General features: G+C 39.9%; 1 protein-coding gene across 1 annotated transcript; it reads right to left on the bottom strand.

Annotated features, from left to right (window-relative positions):
- Window positions 1–2,775: 2,775 nt before the first annotated feature.
- Window positions 2,776–20,050, bottom strand: tjp3 (tight junction protein 3). Its single transcript, XM_042005720.1, is given in 31 exon segments — window positions 2,776–3,990; window positions 4,077–4,135; window positions 4,607–5,173; window positions 5,626–5,726; window positions 5,863–6,073; window positions 6,202–6,278; window positions 6,426–6,521; window positions 6,636–6,841; window positions 6,933–7,152; window positions 7,233–7,341; window positions 7,428–7,584; window positions 7,679–7,742; window positions 8,037–8,110; window positions 8,577–8,649; window positions 8,744–8,829; window positions 9,832–9,925; window positions 10,070–10,140; window positions 10,798–10,882; window positions 11,205–11,308; window positions 11,436–11,618; window positions 12,188–12,278; window positions 12,454–12,551; window positions 12,667–12,742; window positions 12,859–13,048; window positions 13,195–13,298; window positions 13,395–13,683; window positions 13,778–13,880; window positions 13,976–14,022; window positions 14,024–14,101; window positions 14,577–14,633; window positions 19,628–20,050. Coding segments are annotated over 31 exon segments (3,969 nt in total). The 5' UTR covers window positions 19,712–20,050; the 3' UTR covers window positions 2,776–3,875.
- Window positions 20,051–21,563: the final 1,513 nt, after the last annotated feature.

Genomic DNA, 21,563 nt, shown 5'->3' with positions numbered 1-21,563 from the left:
ATGCACTTGATTGGGCATCTGCATGCAGCACCTGAGTAGAAGAGCTTCAAAAGGAGAGATTCATGTCAGTCATGATTGTGTGCAGTGACTGCAATAACTAGCTTCTAATCCATCATATTTGGTTGACCCAATTTACAAATATGTAGGGCTTATACTGACTGGGTTTGGGGCTCTCTAGTGGTCAAGCTGAATGGAGAAGGCAGCACCTCCACAGCAGAGCCACCATTTCTTAAGTCAAAGAAAGAGATTTATTTGTCAGGGAAATGTTTGTTCACAGTGAAATGTTATCACCAGCAGATCCTAAAGTTAGCTAAATATATACTCACTGGGTTTGGGAATCTGTAGTGGGCCAGCTGGGTTGAACAGAGGACACTTCAGCAGATGGGCCACCACTACAAAGTCAAATGAAGACATTTATTTATTTAGCATTGTAAATGTAAATAATCACTTGTCTTGTCACCTGGCACCTCATCAGGGGATACATGGTCAAATTCAAGTTGGCGTGGCTTGTGACAGGTCGCATCCTTGGATACTGGCAGAAACAACTAAGGTCTCTGTAACATATCTTTCCTGGAGCAAAAGACAGAACTTGATGTGTACTGCTGATTCCAGTCACTGGACACATTGAAGGAGGGAGCATTTCATCCATGTTGGAGATCTGCTCTTCTTCGATCCACATGATGGTGACATTTTTTGGAGGACTTTTGTAAATACTCATACAGATCCCTTGGTGTCTGTAGGTCACTGCCTCCGAGGACATGCATGTCTGCCTTACACTTCAGCACTCCTCCTACACCGTCAGGTGCACCCTTCCCATGGGAACGCTCTAAGAAAGGTCCAGGTGACCCTGTTAAATCCCCATGTATAAGGAATGCTGCTCATTAGGAAGCAGTTTGATCGATTCCTGTACTGGGTTGCTGGCCCATCACTGAGGACATGTAGAGTGCTGATTGCATTTTCATGTCTTCTTCGGAAATCATCAATAACTGGCTTGATGTGTGCCCATATGGCACGCTCAACATGACGCAAGGACTGGGAAATGGTGGCATAGCACTGACTGAGTAGGTAACTCCAGTATGCATTGTGGCCTGCTGCCTATTGCCACCGAAATGAAAGACCTGAATCTCACTGTTGACTTTACACGCATAGTTCTCCAAAAAGTCTATATGCAAGACCATTTCATTGGGATGGATGTTTTCTTTGATGTGTCTGTTTCACCTGATAAACCCAGTTTAACTGATGACTTGCAGTTGCACTGAGGCTCTGGCTGAACTCACCAGTTATCTCTCCTACTGTCCCCCTCCTCTTTTTCTTCACCCAGTTCTTGTAGCTTCTCTCTCCAACTACAACATCCTGCTTCTCCCACTGCTCCCATGTTGCACTGTCAGCTAGGTTGTTGTCTTCCAGGTTGGGCTCATCATAACAGCACTTTGCACACACACGTTGCATGCACTTTGTGTTTTCAGTATCACATGTGATACCTGACAGCAGTGCTGACAGGCTTTTTGTTGTGATCAAGCCTCTACTTGAAAGAGCATCAATTAGAAGCGAGATGTTTGCATGTTCCCAGCAGGCACATGTGTTGCGGTCACTGGACCCAGCCTCTGTGACATAAAAAGGTTTATACCTTATGAACTGTCTGTAGAACAGCTGGTGTTTTTTTTCACATTTTTGCATGTAGACATTATGAAGATCCTTTAGTGAGGAAGTCAGCACTCGTCTTAGTCTTTTCTCTTTCCTGTCTACTGTGTCCTTCTTCCCGGGAAGCATGGTGCTATTTTCATCTAACAACAGGAATGCTTCCACCTGGATCTTTTTCTCATTTTTTAACTTTTTCCTGGGTGGCAAGTGGTATTTTCCTCTGACTTAGTTTTGTTATGTTTTGCCTCACACATTGTTTTCTATATTTCTCAGCCTTCTTCTTTTCTCTACTGAATTTTCTTTGGAGCCTTTTGTTCTCATCCTTCAGTCTCCTTAATGATTTTTTTCAGCTTCTTTATCTTTTCATTGTGTGGGCCTGGTGGTGGTGGTGGTGACGTAGGACTTGAGACTGAATCTGGGACTGGACCTGGGTCTTTTTGGAATGTCTCCATCATAGATGGAGTCATCTGATGGAGTCATGTTGAGTAATGCATTTAAATTTCTTCTTTTGGCTCTATATTTGATTGAGAATTTCTCCATATCTCCCTCAGCTTCTCTCTTCTTGACAGTGGGAGAGTCTGGATTGTAAATTTAGGTATCTCCCCTTTCTGTTTCTTTTCTTGATATCTGTTAACAGAGTAACAGAATGGTGTGAACATTTTAACAGTTGTGGGCCAACTGGGGCAGCAAGGCTTGTTGCACCATCAGAAAATACATTTCATTTTAAGAAATATGTTTATTTATTATTCGATATTTCAAATTATTCAACATTATCTGTTTTCTTCATTTCATAACTGCGTTCCTCTTAGTTGCACTGCCTAGTGTTCTAGTCCGATGATATTGTAGCTGTTATGTATTGCCAGACTTCAAGAAATCTGCCCCAAGGCCTTTTAAATCAACAGTGATACCTTCCCTCAGACCTTCCTATCCTCTCTCTCTCTCTCTCTCTCTCTATATATATATATATATATATATACTTTTTGAAGTTTCAGTAGTTATAATGGACAAAGGTGGTTGGGACCTTATCAAACTTTGAGTACTTTTGTGTTAAAATTATTATTTTTTTTTTAGTTTAAGATAAATTTAAAAAATATATTTTTTAATTAGGATGATCCTGCAATGTATAGCTTTAATCAATGTTGTGCAATGACTTGAAGTTCACAGATACTGTTAAAAACTTGCTTTAATTCCAGTCACGAGTTTTGTCAGTCTTTCTTCAACATCTTTAGCTGTTTAACTTTACATAGTTGTCACATCTGGTGGTTTTATGACCTTTGCATCATCTTCATAAAATATGAGCAGTTTTGACACAGATATTAGCCCTTGTAAGGAAGATGGAAAATTTATACTATATAAGTGCTGTGTAACCTGGTAGTGTTGATATAGAACATAGTTCATTATTACATGCTGCGTTCAGGTGCACTTTGGTGTATGAAATTTACCAAGGTAAAGGTCACTTTACACTGAATACTTGTTAAAGTAGTTGATTCTCTACACTTGGGGTACCACCTGAGGAAGAGGGAGTCATAATTTATAGGTGGGCTACATGTTTAGGAACAAGAACCATCTGTCTGAAATAGACATTTGATTTGCAGGTGGTGAGGCCTCAGGTTTCAGAGAATTTCTTTCTTTTTAGGTGTATTTAGGTGTATAAATGCACTTTATGTCCATAAACTTGTGAGTCTTTGGCCTGATGATCAAGCACAGATATAATTTCCCACAAATAAAGTGTGGTAGTAGTTTAAAAACTATAACTGACGTATCAGATGTCTCTAAGCTTTATCATTTGCTTCAAAGAACAAACTTATTTTGAAATCATGAAACTGTTTAATGTAGAAAAACTAAAAAAAAAAAGAGAAGAAAAGAAAGCATCTATATAATTAATAAATGACTTGGTGTTTCCATAAAAAAGACTTGTTAAAGATGATTTCTATTACATCTAAGACTTCTATATTACAACAGTGATAGCAATGGACAAATTGTGCTTCACATTAAAAGTTTTAAAAACAAAACAAAAAGGCACTTTGTAACTTTTATCTGAGAACCTTTTATCTGATGTTAAATTAGTGGTTGCAGTAATCTTGAATTTTCCACTATTCTACACTTGGATAACAAGGTTCTCTTTATATAAATGAAAAAGAACAATAATCAAAGAAAAATAACGTGTTGAAGGAGTGAAACTGTTATGGTGTCCATGTCGGATCAGTAGTCAGCAGCTTTAGTCATCACGTTGTCTAGAGTTCAGTTGCAGGACCCCATTCCATGTCCTCATCCTCTTCTTCCTGCTCAGAGCTGTCGCTGCCTTGGATCCGGGTGCGTCTGAACTGGACTGCTTCGTGATGTGCCAGGCTGTAGAAGCGAAGAACAGAGGGGTCAGCAGCAGGCCTTACTTTATGTCTTTATTCTAATCCCACAAACAGCTGCAGGAGACTTACACGAGGAACGAAGGACCTTTCTTTCCCTCAGGCTCTGCCTGCGGCTCTGCCTGGCGAGTCTGAAATAGCAGGGGGGAAAAAAAAAAAGAAAGACTTAAAACAAAAAATTATTGTCATTCTTTACAATGAAAAACAAATCTAAACACAAACACTAAATGACTAGGAGAGGCTGTGGTGGAGCAGTTGTGGATGTTTACATTTATTTAATCTTTTCCAGAACAATTATAACATTTACAACAATATCAGCTTTATGCAAAAGTTAAAGAAAGATCATCATTGTGCTGTAAAGACGCAAATAAGTAATTAAGAATATGAATTCAGTATATTCTTGTCTTAAAATGAAAAAGTAGCAGAAATATCTTTGTTACTTCACATCTTTATGTTTCAGACAGTTCACGGAGTTGTTTCAAAAATACTTAAATGACTAATTTAGTGTAAAATTGTAGATAATTTTATTAAACACCACATCTAGTTTAACAGGAACTGGCTTTAAACATATTAAACAGATATTTTAGCAGCACTTTACAAACCTGTTGTAACTTTTCTTCGATGGTTGACAGGCTGGCGTGTTGGGAGCTCTCTCGTTGCTCCTCAGCGTATGAAGGCTCATTCACCAAGTATCGAGTCGGGTTGGGGGCTACAAAATCTGGTGGCCCATCTGACGGAGTGGTGGGCCCAACGGCATCAAGAGCGCTGAAGTCTGAGTCTGTAAAACTGCGATGATTGAGATCTTCCTCCTCCTCAGCACTGGGAGGCGGGCTGTAACTTTCCCGGCGGGATGACCTGGGTTCGGGTACGTACATCAATGGAGGGATTTCTTTAAGAGAGTATGGGTCAAAGCTTGGATCTGGTTCTGTTGCTGGGCTGTGGTGGCTAGCAGCCGGTTCAGATGATCGGGCTAAAGCAGCTCCGGTCCCTCGAGGGACTCTGGCTGCAATCTGACCGGGGTAAGCCTCTTCCACATCATCGTTGTCGGTGTAGGCCTCTCCATCTGTGAAGGCCTCTCCGTCAGTGTCCTCCATATCACTAGCAGCGCTGAGGTAGTCAGTCTGGGTTTGGTCCAGAGCATCTAAATCCGGTTCTCCCCCACTTTCCAACTGGAGACAAGAGAAATACTGCTTTAGTTTTCAGTTGAAAAAAGGGTTTAACTATCCACGGCAGATAATTTCCTCCCTTTTTGTTAGCATATTTAAACTTGTGCGCAGTAGACTGATAGCATTTTTTAACCTATAAGTCACAAAATGATTCTTTCTGGTGTGTTTAAATATCTGCAGCTCAGTTCCTGTAATGATTTTGGTTGTTTAGGAAAAAAATGAAGCAAGCATTTACTTCATGTAAAGCTAGAAGACCTCATTTTACTCTGGATATGTCAAACATGCATGTCAGGCCAATTTCCCCAGAATAGGAAGATGATAATGTTTTTTTTTTAAATTGCATTAGAAGGTTTTTACTTATCAGATTTTTTTCCCTCATTTTACAATAAATACATACTTAACTAATCTTAAGCATATGCACGTGTCTGTGTGAGAGGAAGAGTTGTGTTCTGTACCGTGACTTCAGACACCCAGACAGGTTTGGACTGCTGGTGGCGAATCGTATTCTTCAGATTATCATACCAGCTGTTTGAACTGGGCTGTAGGTCAACATGAGCTGAAGGGAGAGAAAAAAAAAACTGAACATTTTGCAACTAAAAGAAATAAACCCAGTAAATTTGTACTAATACATTTGTCAGGGGTAAATATAAAAGAAAGTACTGTTCTTAACTTTGCTTGCACATGAGTATTACCAGAGAAAAGGTGGCTGCAGTGTTTCCTCATCTTAACCGCCTGTGAGTAAAGGCGCCTGGAGCTCTTGCTGGAGTTGGGGCTGTACCTCTGCCTCATTATCTTTACATCTTTGCGGCTGTGAGGGTCGAGGAACAGCACCATGGGATGGTACTGGATGTAGTTCAGCCTCTCCACTGCAGTGGGAGTGATGTCCAGCAGAGGGTGCTTGTCCTGCAATAAAAGAAAATAAAAAGACCATTGATGAGGAAACAAAAAAAGAAACCAGGATGTTTATGTTGCTAAAGTAAATACACATTTTAATATATTTGCTAACTGGAGTTTTGACAGTCACTGCTCACCTTCTCTGCTATTTTCTTCACAGTTTCCAGTTTAATGACTGTGGAGCTGCTCTCTCCTCCACTGCGAGGAACCATCTCTGTAATAATGCAACAGGAAGAAATAAAGTCCAATCTGAACATTTAAGAAGAGCAATTTTAAAAGATGAGGAAGAATGTCATACTTTATTATTCACAAAAGAAAAAAAAGATTTCATGTCAGAAAGCATCGTGAAGAAGAAACCAACCTGCCATCTCGTATTCATCAGGCATCTCTTTGACCAGCTTTTCCATGGCGATATCATTCAGAGGACCCAGGATAACAATGGGCCGTTTGAAATTAGCTGAGGAAAAAAAACAAACAAAATCAAGCATATTATAACACGTTGGACTAGTTATTGATATATGACCAGCAATATGACCAAACAAAAAAAAAAAAAAAAAAAAGACATGCCAACCTTCCCTGAGCAGGACTCGTTCATAGGCTGGAAAGTTGCCCTGAATGGTGAGCTGCAGCAGGTCCTCACGGGTCCGTCTGGTGTTCTTCTCATTCTTTTTATTTCCTCTGAGCCCTCGTAGTTTCCAGAACTCTGCTCTCGGCCCTGAGACCGGCCTCTCTCCAGTGGCCCGCTGTGTCCGCTCAATGCTGGCCAGCTTCTCCGCCCTGCAGAAGGTAGCGAGGGGAAGAAAAGTCAAATAAGGGGCCTTGATTGACATAGAAATCCACATCTCCTTCCCATCTCTAGCTTTCTTACGCATCCTGGTTGGGGATGGTGCCTTTTTCCATCTCATGCAGATCATTCCCCATGCGCACAGCCAGCCATTTGCCCATCTTCCCACGGTGCATCGTGTCCATGACCCTGAACACCTCTCCTCTGGTGAAGCTCAGACCGATGGGGGGGGTTGACTCGTGGTCAAAGTGGGTTCGGATGTAGAAGTTGTCTCCCAGGTTGGACTTCATGATCTTCTTATAAACTGAAGAGAATCAAATTAGGACTAATGAAGACTCAGAGGGAGCTGCAGGTATGTTGTGATGACTTGAGCTCCACACTTACGGTCCATTTTGGTCTGTGTGCAGATTTCCACCTTTTCTCCTGTTTGGATTTTGAGGAGGAAGTTGGCAGCTTCTTCTCGGGTGAAATGACCAAAATCAACTTTATTTACCTGAACAAAGTTGGAGAAACGGCTGTTATAGTTTCATGCTTCGGAACAACCACTTTATGTGAATTATAAAACCTGCATGAGGTCACCTTCATGATCTGGTCTCCTTCTTTTATTCCCTGTTCGTATGCTGGGCTGTTTGGCTGAACTCCGCCTACAAAGATACCGACATCATTGCCTCCCACAAGTCTCAGGCCCACACTGCGCTCTTTTACAAAAGTCACTGATTGCAAATCTGAGCTATACCTAAGAAAAAGCAGGGAAAGAGAGCAAAGAAATCAGATTAAAATCATGACTTTCAGTGTTTAGAAACAAATGAATCAGCATCCAAAATAGTCACCCTGGATTAGATGATGGATAAGAATCTGGAGGTAGAGAGTAGATGGGTTCTTCTGCTGGCTTGGCTGCAAAGATGATGGAAATGGTGAGACTTCAAAGTGATGCAACTCAAGAGAAACTTATAAATTTGGCACAGAAGATGTAAAAATCTGAAAAAGACTAAATAATGTGATCTGAAAGCAACGCCTGTTTAAAGAGTCTGACCAACAGCTAGTGAGCAAGCATTTAGCGTCAGTGTAAAAAATAAGAGGCTAAAAAACGTTTAGTTGTATTCCATTAATACTGAAACAATAAATCACTAAGAAAAACTCTAATCATTCAGTTATTGAATTTTTCAGGTTACTTATCCCGAGCCTTACAGTAGAGTGGTGGGTTGCTATTTAGTGAAATTCCAGACCGGAGTGTGCCGCCTCCATTCGCAGCACGAGGAATACTGCCAGGTAGAGAAGATGATATTCTCCATCAGTCTTTTCCATGTAAGCCCAACCAATTTAACATTACACAGCCCAAACTCTTATTTTCCATTTCTTTTGGTGGAGGATGTTTCTAATACGATGACAAAACCCCAAAATTAAATAAACTGCAAAATTCAAGCTGGAGCTGCTTTTACAGAGAAGTCAAATTAACAAATTTAATCCACTTCAAAGTTTCCATCCCCTCCCAAAAAAAAAAAAAAAAAAAATGACTTAAAAAACTGGCATATCCATTTTTTTTTGCTAATAGCTAACAAATCCACTGTCTGCCTGATGAGAAGCAACTTAATAAATTATCCCTCCATGGCTCTAATATTTGAAATTCCCTCTATCATCCTCCTCTGTAAATAAAAAAGGCCTCTGACTGAATTGACATGTTGTTCCCATTCCTTAGTTTCTGTAGGTTAAATAATCCCTCTGCTCTACCTGCGGTGGCTCTGCTCTCGCTCCGAGCTGCCAGACCTCCTGAGATGTGAAAGCTGATCAGACTCTGAGGAATCTGTAAAAAGACAACAAAGACTTCATTATGTAATCAGTACAGTACAGATGAGGAGGCAGAGGATGATGAGTGTGACACAGGAGAGCAAACTGACCATCGGGAGGTGGTTTGATGGGTGACGGAGCCCGGCGTGAAGGTTCTTGCTTCACAGCGACTGAAGGAGATTTCTTTTGCGGTAGTCTGAGAAAACCAAATGTAATTTGAATGATTTAATCATTTATTTAAACCTTCTTCTCATGTAGTCTGTTAATTAGTGATAAATAATGAGAAATAATTATCTTCAGAGAGCTGCTTTTGAAGTATAAAGAGAATGGTATGAACTGTGTAATGTTGTTTTTGGTTGCCAGGAGTTGAACCATGGTGCAACCTCAACAGGAAGTCCCGTCACACGCACCAGTTTGGACAGAGTGTCTTGGAAAAACAACACTTGTGTTTGTATTGTGCACGCTCATTTCTCATGTTTCTTTGTGTTCATCAATTACTTCAATCATTTCCATTTTGAACTCATGTATTCGAAGAAATGCTTCTATATAATTTTCTACTTGTTCATGTGTGTTATATCTTGTTGCATAATAAAACTTTCCATTGTGTTTCATATGACTTTAATATGCATGTTTACAGACTGGGGAATGTGTGGGTTTGTTAGCAACCAGTTATGCAAAATCACAAGTACAAGTCTCAGAACTTGACTGTCTTAAAGTCGTTTATCTCTGAGAAACACCTTTTCCAGGAAGATCTTTATCTGCTTCTGTACACCAACAGATCAGGTCAGTTAGGGAGGGTATTTTCATGTGACTATCAACAACTGTATAAAAAGACTGCTTCCATTTTTGCTGGAGTTTATATAAACAGACTGCGGGTTTAGCAGGGATGCTGGCGGATCTTTGTAAAGTTTAAGGTGGTGTTTGTACAAAATCTATTTACATACTGAGAAAACTAAACTTGTGTAAATATAAATTTTATTCATAAAGAACTTTTCATACGAAAAGCAGCACAAAGTGCTTCATACTTAATAAAAACAACTATTTTTGCATATTAAAACAAGCCTGCACACACCCGAATATATAACATAATTAAAAAAAAAAAAACCCCGATCATCCTCCCTCTTTCTCACACACTCAGTTGTCGATGTCTCAGATGCTGTAAGTCAGTCCGTGACTATAAAACTAAGACGCCTCTCACCTGTGTCTGTCGTTGGCTGTGTTGGAGTTTCCGCTGTCTGTGGAGCTCCTGCGCGGGACTGTGTAACTGGCCTCTGATTCAGAGTCTGAGGGAGCTGGGGAAGTCCATAAAACAAGAGTCACCATCAGCAGCTAAATGACTAAAATGTAAACGTCTCTGTAACATGCACAAGTCAAAGTAAACATCTAAAATATAAGTCACACACTATAAATCTTAACAAGAGTGATGACACACACACCTTTCTGTGACAGGCTGACAGCTGTCCCCCTTTGTGGTGAGTCTGCCTGCAGGGAAACATCTGGCAGGACTCTGGAAAAGAAGAGAGGGAGGTGGGAGTGAGGGAGGAGGAAGACAACAAATCTCAGTTACATTTGGCGAAGGGGGGCCAGTGGCTAATGTTGATTATTGATGTGAGGCTTAGACTGAAATGTTGAATATTCACCTTATAATCTCTGAGGGAAGCTCTCTGAGACGGTTAACTGCTTTGTGAGCGATCAAATTGATCCACTTTAATTAATGTCATCATTAACTGCATGGTGAGGTTTACTATGAGTTTTAAACATGCAGAGTTTCTAAAAACTGATCTACGGATGATTGCTGCTTCAGTGAAGCGTCCTCTGTTTAATCAGCATTTTTTAGCCACATACAGGAGAACATGTTCAGTAAAAGTCACTTTTATTTAATTGCTTAACAAAATATCAACATAACTGATACACAGTCCAACAAAAGAAACTAATAAACACAAATCAGTGATAATAAATGGCTGTAAAATTAGTCTAAAACGAGTAAATTAATAAAAATGCATACAGAAACAGAGAGTGGTTTAAAAACAAAACAATAAACCAAACAAAACATGAATTTTTAAGGTTAACAACATAAGAGCCGTGAAGTCTGCTCGGTTTCTCCTCCATGAGATCTTGCTGAGTTTCAGGTAGAGGGTGGTGTTTGGAGGACCTTCATCTGTACCTGTATCTGCTGTAGGAGTCCTGACTGTACGTGGTGCTCTGCCTCTGAGGAGGCCCCGCGAAGCTTTCCGAATCAGAATCAGAATCTGGGAAGAAAACAGGAGATTACAACAGTGAACAATGCAAAAAAAAATTTGTCTTCATGGTCCTTTAAATGTGAAGAAAGGGTTAGGGTTAATAAAAAAAAAGTCACCAGCTTGCAAAGTCATTCTTAAACCAAAGTGTGTTTTTAAGGTGACATCTCCCGTTTTGCTTTGACCTCAGAGTAACTTTAATTTGTCTGTTTGTAAATGTTTACAAGCAGATTCAAAGATTAAATATTGTTAAGGAAGTGTTAGATAAAATCCAGGACTAGCATCCTGTTAAGGAAGTTGGACAGACCGTGTGTGCGCGTTTGTGTGTGCCAACCTGGAGGTGGGGCTCTAACAGGAGAGTTGACCCTCCTCGGTGGCTCCTGGCGAACGGGGATGGGGGCAGATTTCAGACTTGCTTGAGGAAGATCAGGAAGAACTCTGCAGAGACAAGAGGAAAAGGGGTTAGGATGAGAAATGGTTGACATCAGTGAAAAGATTCGGTTTCTATTGCTACATCCAAGTCGCTCATTACTAATCTTGCAGTAGAATAAAACAATGTTCGTACTTGTATCTGCCATCAAGGCGGGGGCTCTCTCTGCGTGGAGGTGGGGAGGCACTGCGATCAGAGTCAGACTCTGAAACCGGCCTGCGGGGCCGTGAGGCAGAGGAGGTGGGGCGAGACGCCGTCCAGGTGGGGTGTAAAGGAGAGGACCGTGGGTTGGGGAGTGTGGACATTCCTGACAGAGGTCTGCAAAAGGAAAAACACAAACAATGCCGCAACATCAGGCATATATTCTTTTGAGTTTGGGCTAAACCACGAGGAAATGATCAGCCTTCATAGCAGAAGGATTAACGTGCAGCAATTCCTCAGCTGCTGGTGAAGACAAGCAGGTCTAAAACAAATATGTGGAAATATTCAGAGCAGCTCTACAGGTGCCTTAAAGGATTCAACTTCTTTGCACAGAAAGACCAAAAGCTGCTTTTACAAAGGTTCAGACTTCTGTTTAAACTAAATCTGTTAACCAGAATGTCACCGAATGCCTATTTCTGGTTGTAGGAACCCTGGATCCAAAAATCTGGGCTAGTCTACAAAGCTTGAAACAGAAATACATTTAAATGTAGGCTTATAATACCAGGAAACTTTAATCTGTATGTTTGGATTTTTAATCTTAATTTGTAATAGTATTCAAAGTGGATTAAAAAAACAATAAATCTATTAAATTATTTAAATGTGGATTCTAATTCAAATTCGATGAGTGAACATCACACAGAAAACTCTTCCTACTGACAAGACAACAAAAGTAAATTTGGACTGACTTGTATTTGCTGGACGGGTCCCTCATTTCTGGACTTTCTCTTCTGGCAGGAGGAGGAGATGCACTGCGGTCCGACTCGGAGTCTGATGGAGCTGAGGAAGCAATAATATTCACGTTTTCCAAGGTGCCTTTCACCAGCTACATAAAACCATTTTAAGGCTGTATTTTTATCTCAGCATACGCTGTTCAGAAAGTGTTTTTGTGAATAATTCTGCAGGTAACACAAGCATCAGGGGATCAGTGAATGCGTCCTTCTGCAGGACTGACCTCTGCGAGGCGGGTAGGTTCTGACAGGAGGCCGGCTCAGTGTGGAGCGCACAGGTGAGGAGTCCTGAGACTTAGCTCGTGGTGGCGCTTCAGCTCTTGTTCTGGTTTTGTAGTAATTTTAAAGTGCATTTACAATATAGAAAAAAATGTTTTTCCCCCTCTTCATCATCTTTATATAGTGATTTATATATTAACGATAAAGTAGATCTGTACCTGCGCGTCCGTTTCTCTCTGGTGGGTTGACGTGATGTTCTGCGAGAGGTAAGGTCTTCGTCAATATCTGAAATTTCTGACGGGACACAGAAAATTATTTCAATAAAAGAAATAAGAATGTTTTTAAACTGATTCTCAGCAGGGATTTCTACACTTCTCTTTCCATCCTTGTATCCTGCCTGAACCCCTCACCCTCTAGCTCCGAGCTGCTGTCTCTGCGATGGTCCTCCTCACTGTTGGGGGCACTGTCCTCCACCTCTGGGATGCTGACCAGGAACTTCCGGTCATCCCTGAGGACCGTCATGGTCAGTTTGCCCCTGCTCTTCTCCACCAAGTGTTTGGTTTCCAGCAGGGATAGATTCTCTGTCGTCATACCATTTATCTACTCAAAAGAAACAAATAGATTAACACAAACTGAGGATTAGTCCTTCATATATTAACTAATGAATCCTTAAAGCTTCCAGGCTTTTTTTTTTTTTTAAACATTTATAGCTTAATGGGAAGATACCAGTATCCACAAATATTCACCTTGAGAATCAGGTCTCCTTCTTGCAGTGTGCCTTCTTTTGCAGCCAGGCCACTTTCTGTCATGTGCTTTATAAAAATCTGACTGCCCAGTTTCAATCCATACTCTGCATTAAAATGAGAGATCATGAATCCTGACATAAAAATCTGAACTTCAAAACAGATTTGTATCTAAGTGTTTACAGCCTGAGCACTAGCCTTACCATCTGTGACTTTCTTTTTAACTAAAGTGGTCTTGATGGGTCTGTCTGCAGCTTTGTTTTGCGGCAGCCTCTTGTATCCAGACATCAGCGGCAGCGTGTTTCCATGCCCATTACGGTCAGGGGAGGAGCTGCGAGCACGTGCACGGCTGTTCGAGTCTCGGTTGTCGCTGCCATCAGAGAAGCGTCGTGTTCGCCTGGGAGGGTCCTGATCCAGCAGGTTGGAGTGGGAGGCTGCCCGTGACGGTCTGGTGGTTGCTGGGATCTGGATTTTTCGAGGCCGTTTCACTGTCTGAAGTCAGAGGAGATCCAAAGTTTATAGAAGCACCTGACTGATAAGATAAGAAGTGATTTAGCCTTGAAGGCGGTGCTCTCTCCATACTTACAATGTTCACCGTCTTCCCGCAAGACTTGAGGGTCTGAATGGTGTAGTTAGAGTAGACATTATCCATAGAGACACCGTTGACCATCACAATTTGGTCTTTATTGCTTTAAAGGACAAGAAAACCACGTGAGCTTAGCTCCATGTAATTGTACAGATGCAAGGAGACAAGCGGTTATTTTAAGTTAAAAAGTGAACTTACAACAACCGTCCCATGGCTGGTCCACTTGGCAGCACATCTGACACCACCCACAGCCGTATCTCCGTTATCTGGGTTAGGCTTATCTCTGCCTCCTGATATGGCAAAACCAAAACCCAGTTTGGGATCCTGCCATTTTTAATAGAAGTAAAAGAAGAAGAAGAAGAAAAAAAAGGAGGGATGAGACTCAGAAAATGACACATGACAGGCAGAGAAAGAATGCAGGGTAGTGAGTGGGCAGAGTATGAGCATGAGTGGGAGATGCAGTAAAGAGATAGAGGGAGACAGCACATTCCAGCGGCAGGATGGTGAAGAGCCAGCTGGTGCTGTGGAGTGCAGCAGGGTGTGTCGCTCTGAATTCCTGCTGGAGTCTGTGCTGTGAAACAGAGTCCACTTTAGTCCCTGTAAGTCCCTCACAATAACCTGAAAAACAATACTCAAACTGCCCCTGAGCCACAGAGCCGAGACTCTCCTTCCAGTGGTCGCAAACCAAACAGCTCTTCATCACCAACGGTAGACGGCACATAAAAAAAAAGTTTTCCTTTTCCACTTGTAAAATCTGAGATCTTCCTTCCAAGATTGAATTATTGGAAACAAGACTTACTTTATTTAGCGTTATTGTATGTTGCTCCCATATTGTTAACTCCTCCATGCCTGGTTTCTGGAAAGACAAAGATACGACACTCACATGAATATCTCACTCAGTGTTATATTCAAACATGATTTATTCATTTTGCCACAAGTTCTTACAAGGAGGACAGTTGATCCTGAACTGAACAACAAGACTGTGTTCAACTCAACCTGATCTGAGCATGCTCACACCTGTCTCAATCCTGCCTGACCGGTATGGAGGAGGGGCTACCTGGTATGTGCATGCATCCTTTTCTGCCTGTGAGGTGTTGACAACATATAACCACCGGGGATCAGATAATCATCTTGTTCTCTTGATAAAGCTCCTCATTACATAATTTTATATTTAACCAACAGACAAAAACCCAAAAATATTCAGTTTACTGTTATTAAGCAAAGAGAAGCTTTACAGCTTGACATCTGCGGTGGTATAAGTAGCTTTTTTTAAAGGCATTATTGCTTAAATGAAAGTATAAATGAATGAATAAACGTTAACGAATAACAAAGTTAAATTTTCTATATGAAATCAACACAGTGCATCTGCTCTATTTCTGACTATGTAAACAGTCAATGTGGCATTACTCAGCCCTGGAGGGCGGTGTGTGAAATTCTAGGGGTTTTGTTGCCAGTCAGGTTCTCAGCCTCATACTGGTTCTGCAGGATGAAAAGGTTTTCAGACCAACAGTGCAATTTTTATGTACATGCTTGTTTATGTGGAACTGTATATCAGTAAATAAACTTTAGGCATTTATGACTTTTTTTCACATCAGAACCTTTGGTGACAAGTTACCAAGTCTGCAACAGATTTACCACAAAATCATGAGAAAACCTGTCACAGCTGGAAAGTAAAATGAGCCTTTCCAGTGATTACATCATCATCCACGTCAAGCTGTATGTACTGCAGCTGCATGGACTGGATCTGGCTAAATACATGTCTGAGTGTATGGAGATTGCTTGGGTCATAATGGGGTCAAATATGTTTAACATATACATAAATGGCACATTTAAGTCTATAAATAACTAAAATTAATAATATTTTTTGATGCTACTAATATATTTTATCCTGAAAATGATTATAGTAAAGTTATTAATACCATAACTAATGAATTACATAAATTTAGAAAATAAGTGGATAGTAGTAAATGATCACTGAATATAGAGAAAACTAAGGTTAGAATATTTGGTAATTATAAAGAGAATGATAATGAATATATAAAATTGATAATGTAATTTTTGAAAATGTAAAGGAAATTAAAGTCCTGATAACTAAACAAACTCAGACCCCATCAGACACATTTAAAACAAAGCAGCAAAAAAAACACAATCATAAATAAAATAAAGCAGCTTTTAGATTACAACTCACTCCATATTCGGTACTTCTCATTAGTTCTTCCATATTTCACCTACTGTATAGAGATCAATTATAAAAATGCACAATACTCACGGTCAGTATTGCAAAAAAGGTCTGTATCATACACAAAGTTGGGTATCTTGATCTGTTTTTCCGTCCTGGTTCATTATCATACAGCACAGACCATGTATGAAGTTATTAAGCATTTACTACTATTTCAAATCCTTTCAACCAGAGAGATGGGGGTTATAAAATACAGAGGTAACACAAAATTCAAAATGCACCTGATGTCCCACAAACAGAATCAAAGAGTGGTATGAGGTGGGGGACACGCATAGGCAATGACTAAATATACACTTATTGAATCATAATATAAGAAAACAGTCATCCAAAAGTGTTGTTGCCGTCATCATTAATAATACTATTATTACATGCATTTTCATTACGTTATATATAGTGTTGTTCCTGTTACTGATGATGACATTATTATTGTAATTATTATGATCATTATTGATCCAAAAATCCCAAAAAGTATATTATGAAATTAATAGCACGGTAGTTAGTTAATGGTGTGCAGCAAAGAGGTAGGATTGAATAAGCATTTGCTTCTTCCCAGTCTCTCTGAACAAAGACTTTTTTTTTTTGTAATTTTCCTTTGGTTTTGTTTTTAATTTGATTTTATGTTCAAATAAATAAACTTTGAACTTTCCTTCTTTATTCAACAAAACAAGATGATTCTTTCCTGTTCATTTTGTTTGGTTGCTACATAAAACAACAAGTGATCACAGCACACTTCCACTTGTTGGACGACACGGCAACATGCCTCTTATGATTTTCCACATAGACGACCTTAAAAAAAAATAAGAAAAAAAAAATAAGAAAAGAGATATAAAAAAAATCACAATAAAATAGTGACTCGCCTATATTTATTATGACTATACTATAACAACTACTATAATGTTTGAGGGAGGCACTGCAGTGGACTGGTGACCCATCCAGGGCGAACTAAATTGGAATAAGCAGGTATAGACGAAGGAACGACGAAAGGAAGGAAGGAAAGAAGGAATGACGGCATGAAAGAATAGGTAAAGCCAGCTATGCAAGTCAAATACACAGAAGCCTTCTGTTGCCATTAAGTGTCAAAAACAGCCTTAAGCGTCCTCAAACACTAACAAATGTAGGCCACACAGTGACTGCTGGCAGTGTACAACAGCAGCAAAGCATCCAACATCCTCACAGAAAATACAGCCTGACCATCAAACTATTCAAAATTATTTTATCCCCTTTATCAAGGACTTGTATACAAAACTGCAGTTGATACCAGAAATCACATGATCACCACAACAATTTCAAACTCGCTGATGCAGGTGCACATTGTTCGACCTTTGAACAGTTAGCCAACTGTTTGACCAAGTTAATCATAAACTTCTGGGAAAAGTAGGTTGTTCAAATAAAAACTAGCTACGCATGTTCTGATTTCATACCAAGTTACCATTTTAATGTGATTTAACACAGACACCTACAGTTGGTAGCTCATGTAGTTTTACTGCAGTCAGCGATCATTGGAAAGTAACGGCTGATACAATAAATAGACTCTACTTACATAGTAAAGTAAAGATAGTTCACTCAAATGTGTCACTCTACAAGCAAAGTTCAGTCCTTGAATGCTTCATTCAGTCTATCGAAACGGAGGCCAGTATAACCCGGGTAATAAATCAGGACTGACTCAGGTAACAAGACTGTTAAGCAACTTCACAAGTATCTGTTGCAACTCTTGAGCTTCTGTGGAGACATACATAGATTTTAGCAATAATAAAAAGCCAGGAGGTCCAGAAGGAATTTAACTTAACTTTGGATTGAGGGTACAATGATAAAAGAAATGAGACCATGGGTTATTAAGTGTCAAACCAGTTGCTCTTTTATAATTATAAACCACTGATGGTAGAGCAAGACGACAAGCAAACAGCTGCTGCCTTCTCAGGAATCGAGGAAGTTTTAAAATGAAATGTTGCAATATTGAAGCAAACCAAGCTTGTTTTTATCTCAGTTTAACATATTATGTGCCAAATAGTGGTAAACTAAGCAATTACACTGATAAATCTGATGTTGCGCATCACAAAAAGGCAAGCAGGAGATTAAGAAATGTCAGCACAGATGTAGACAGTGATTTACTGTCTGCTGATAAAAGCCCCCAGTCTTTTCTCTCCCTTTTGGTTTTGCCAGCTCTGGAGAAGATTTAGCTGAGAGCTCATGCATTCTTTTTTATTTTATTCTTAACATAAACATCCAGATAATGTAAGAAATTGCACCATACTGCAAGACAATGAATTATTTGTACATTTACCTCTTCACTTACCATTTGGTCTTTAAACCTCACTTCCATTTTCCACTGAGATTTCTCACCACAACAGAACCCCTTGAGGCCTTGAGCACTTAACAATTACTCAGCTATTTTTACTCCATATGGAACCAGCAACAACAAAACAATCACATATCCACAGTTATCCAGCCCCAGACAGGTTCTCCTCAGATCGGCTCTAAATGGAAGGGTCTGCTGCCCAGCAGAAACCTAATCCTCCTGCTGAAATTATTTGTAATGTGACCAGCTTTAGGGTTTCTTTATCAATAGTAACCTCACCTGGAGAGTGCTCCTCCCCCTCCAGCCTTTGCCCACTCTGTCACTCTCTAGTGCCCTCTGATGAGAGTGGATTTAAGGTGGAGCCGAACAGATAACAACAATGAGACAACCTTAAATGTCTCAGAAGTATCCAGTCCTCTGTCCTTAGAAAATAGTGAACATTAGCCAGCCGATGATGTCATGAATACTACTGTAGAAATGCAAGGGTAAACACTGAAACCTGAGGCACCTGCTAGATTCGGGCACAGACATTTGCAGGCAGCACAAGGTCCCACTTGGTTAAATTTAAAAGAAAAACAAGTGACAGATTAAGGTTGGCTGATTTATTTCATCCATTAATAGGTCTATAAATAGTCTGCCAGTTGTTTGTGCATACTTTTTCCATTAAATAACTACTTAGTTATCTACTGGGGCTATTTCACTGACTTTACCTTGTGGTTTAAGTGCCACCAGCTGCTCAGCTACTAGCATTTGCATTGCAAAAAAAAAAAAAAAACAAAACTTTTCCTGGTGTATAATTTAACATGGTATAAAAGGAACGTTCCCATTAAGATAACCAGCCTCAGTCTGATAACTTATTGCTGGGTATAATCAAGATTAAAACATTGGAGGTCAATATTACAGCAAAAATCTATTTGCTTATTAATATTTAGATCTAAATATTGCTTAAGGTTTTATTTACAAATAAAAGAAAAAATCTAATATTTGAATTTTTAATCTTAATCAAGCTAAAGCTAGCTTACACTGTTTTCATATTAGTGTAAATCTATATACATATTTACAAACTAATTCAACTTTAAAACATGAAAAATTGGATTGTAATAGACACTTAAAAAAAAAAAAAAAAAGTACAAGTGGCTAAAACAGAATACTTCATGACGGTGAACTTGACAATTATTGAGCCACAACAGACTTAATAAGCTCAAGCTGATATCACTGTTTAGTTACTTAACTGATTTAATGCTACAGAAATTGATTAATATGCACAATGTACTTTAAACACGAGTTAATGTGCTGCAGTGCTCTACTCACTTACAGGGACCACCAGCAGTGGTGGTGGGGGCTCAGGGGGCATAGAGCCAAAGTGTTTCAGCAGTTTAATTCGCTGCGTCAGATTCATGATAACAGCGCCGATCTCTTCTTCTTCTCCTTTTAAAAACACCTGACCAAAACAGTCACATGCACAAAATTCTCCACTTTCTGTGCAGGTCAGTGAATGATCCGGACGCTCATACGAGTCTCCCCAAGACAAGTCACAGACAGACGCAACAAAAAAATACACTTAAAAAAAGTGAAAAACTGTCATCTGCTGCTTCCAACAGGTAAGTTATGCATCCGCTACTCCAGAATTACACTCTGTGTCCTGAATTATTTCCTTTGTGATGGGTTCATAAAGTCAAACAAGTCCACTTGCTCCCAGTGCCAGTGGTATGTGTGCGTCTTGGTCCACTTTCCCACAAGCAGCAGCAGGTCCCAGGCTGCTGGCTGAGTTTCAGTCTGCTGGGTGCTATGGTTACGTTGGTGGAATGAGAGCAATGGGTTGTTAATAATTGACGGGGTGTTTGCTACTCTATAGATCCTCTGACCCTGAGTTAACTTTCCTGGGTTCCTACAGTGGCTCTGTTGTGTCTGAGAATCAGGAAATGGCACCGTGGCACCAGAGAGCTTTGATGTTATCTCCGTTTCATGGTTAACATTTATGCACGCCCCGAAGCATGGGCGTGCTTTTCTGTTTGACTCTGATTACCAGTTCCCTGCCTCACCAAGACCACACTCACTATTTACTTTACCAAACCTTTAAGATAAGGAAGAGGAGTTGCAGAAATTAGAATTTAATCTGTAGACAGAATTAAAGTAAATTTAGTAGTAGCAGCAGAACTAATCAGAATCCTGGCTTGAATTCAGTCAGGTGTGACAGCTGCCCTTGGGGCTGTCGGATCACCAGTGGTGAATTATTAATTAGTTTGAAGAAACACAGTATGGCCAACAACTACTTTTGTGACTAAAACATGCACTTAGCACACTTAGGTGTGTCCCCCTTGAGCAGATAAGTAATCGCTCATTCGGCTTAGCAGTCACTGCAGAAACTTGCTTCTTTCTCTTTAAACATTAAGGCCACTCCTGCTGCACGTCCAGCATGCAAACCACACACTACACAGCACCCTGTTGCGTTACACAGTAATCGAGAGTGTAACTTCAAGCAGCATTATGAACACAGATGCCTGCCAAATCTTTTCAATACTCCATCATTTGAATAAGCAGCACTTATAAACATTAATGACTGAAGGAGGCACTAAGCCACGAATGACTAGCGGTTAGTGGGTTATGAGGAACTTCTCTGTTTAAACATGGAGCTTTGCACCACAAACACTCCAGAGGTTTACAGAGCCCACAGAGTGGCTGTAATTACACAGGCAAGAGCTTTGTAGCTTCCAAGCTCAAAGGACTTACTCAAGGCATGTTGACAAAAGTACAAAGAGCCACTTCACAGCAATGTGGACTGCTACTCCGATGTCTTCATTTACATCATGAAATATATACTTTATGAATAAAACTTGAGATGCAGATTAAAAGGAATAGATGCAACAAGATGCTGCAGTGTTCTATGAAAGAGTAACAGAATATTGTTTGAATGGATGTATTTATCAGACATAGTTATTGTGGGAAATAATGAAAGTAAATGAGGATCAATGTAGGATTTATTCCCACTGGGGTTTGCATTAGCTAATGTAATTATTTATTTGTAACTGTCGTCTGATACAGTGACCCTTTGATGTAATAAACAGCTTTTTTTGACAAATACTAAAATAGGATAAAATACAAATAACATTTCATAAAGCATAACAACCTGCAATGTCTTTCATAAAATGGTGTTATATTTTCCTTTTTTCTCATGTTTTCCAAAATGTTGGGACGCTTGTGTGCGAGTGTATGAGTGTAGAGTTGTTTATTGCATCAATTTAATATGTTGA

This window comes from Melanotaenia boesemani, chromosome 14 (genome assembly GCF_017639745.1).
Source record: "Melanotaenia boesemani isolate fMelBoe1 chromosome 14, fMelBoe1.pri, whole genome shotgun sequence".
NCBI lineage: Eukaryota > Metazoa > Chordata > Actinopteri > Atheriniformes > Melanotaeniidae > Melanotaenia > Melanotaenia boesemani.
This window is presented reverse-complemented; position numbering and strand designations above follow the sequence as displayed.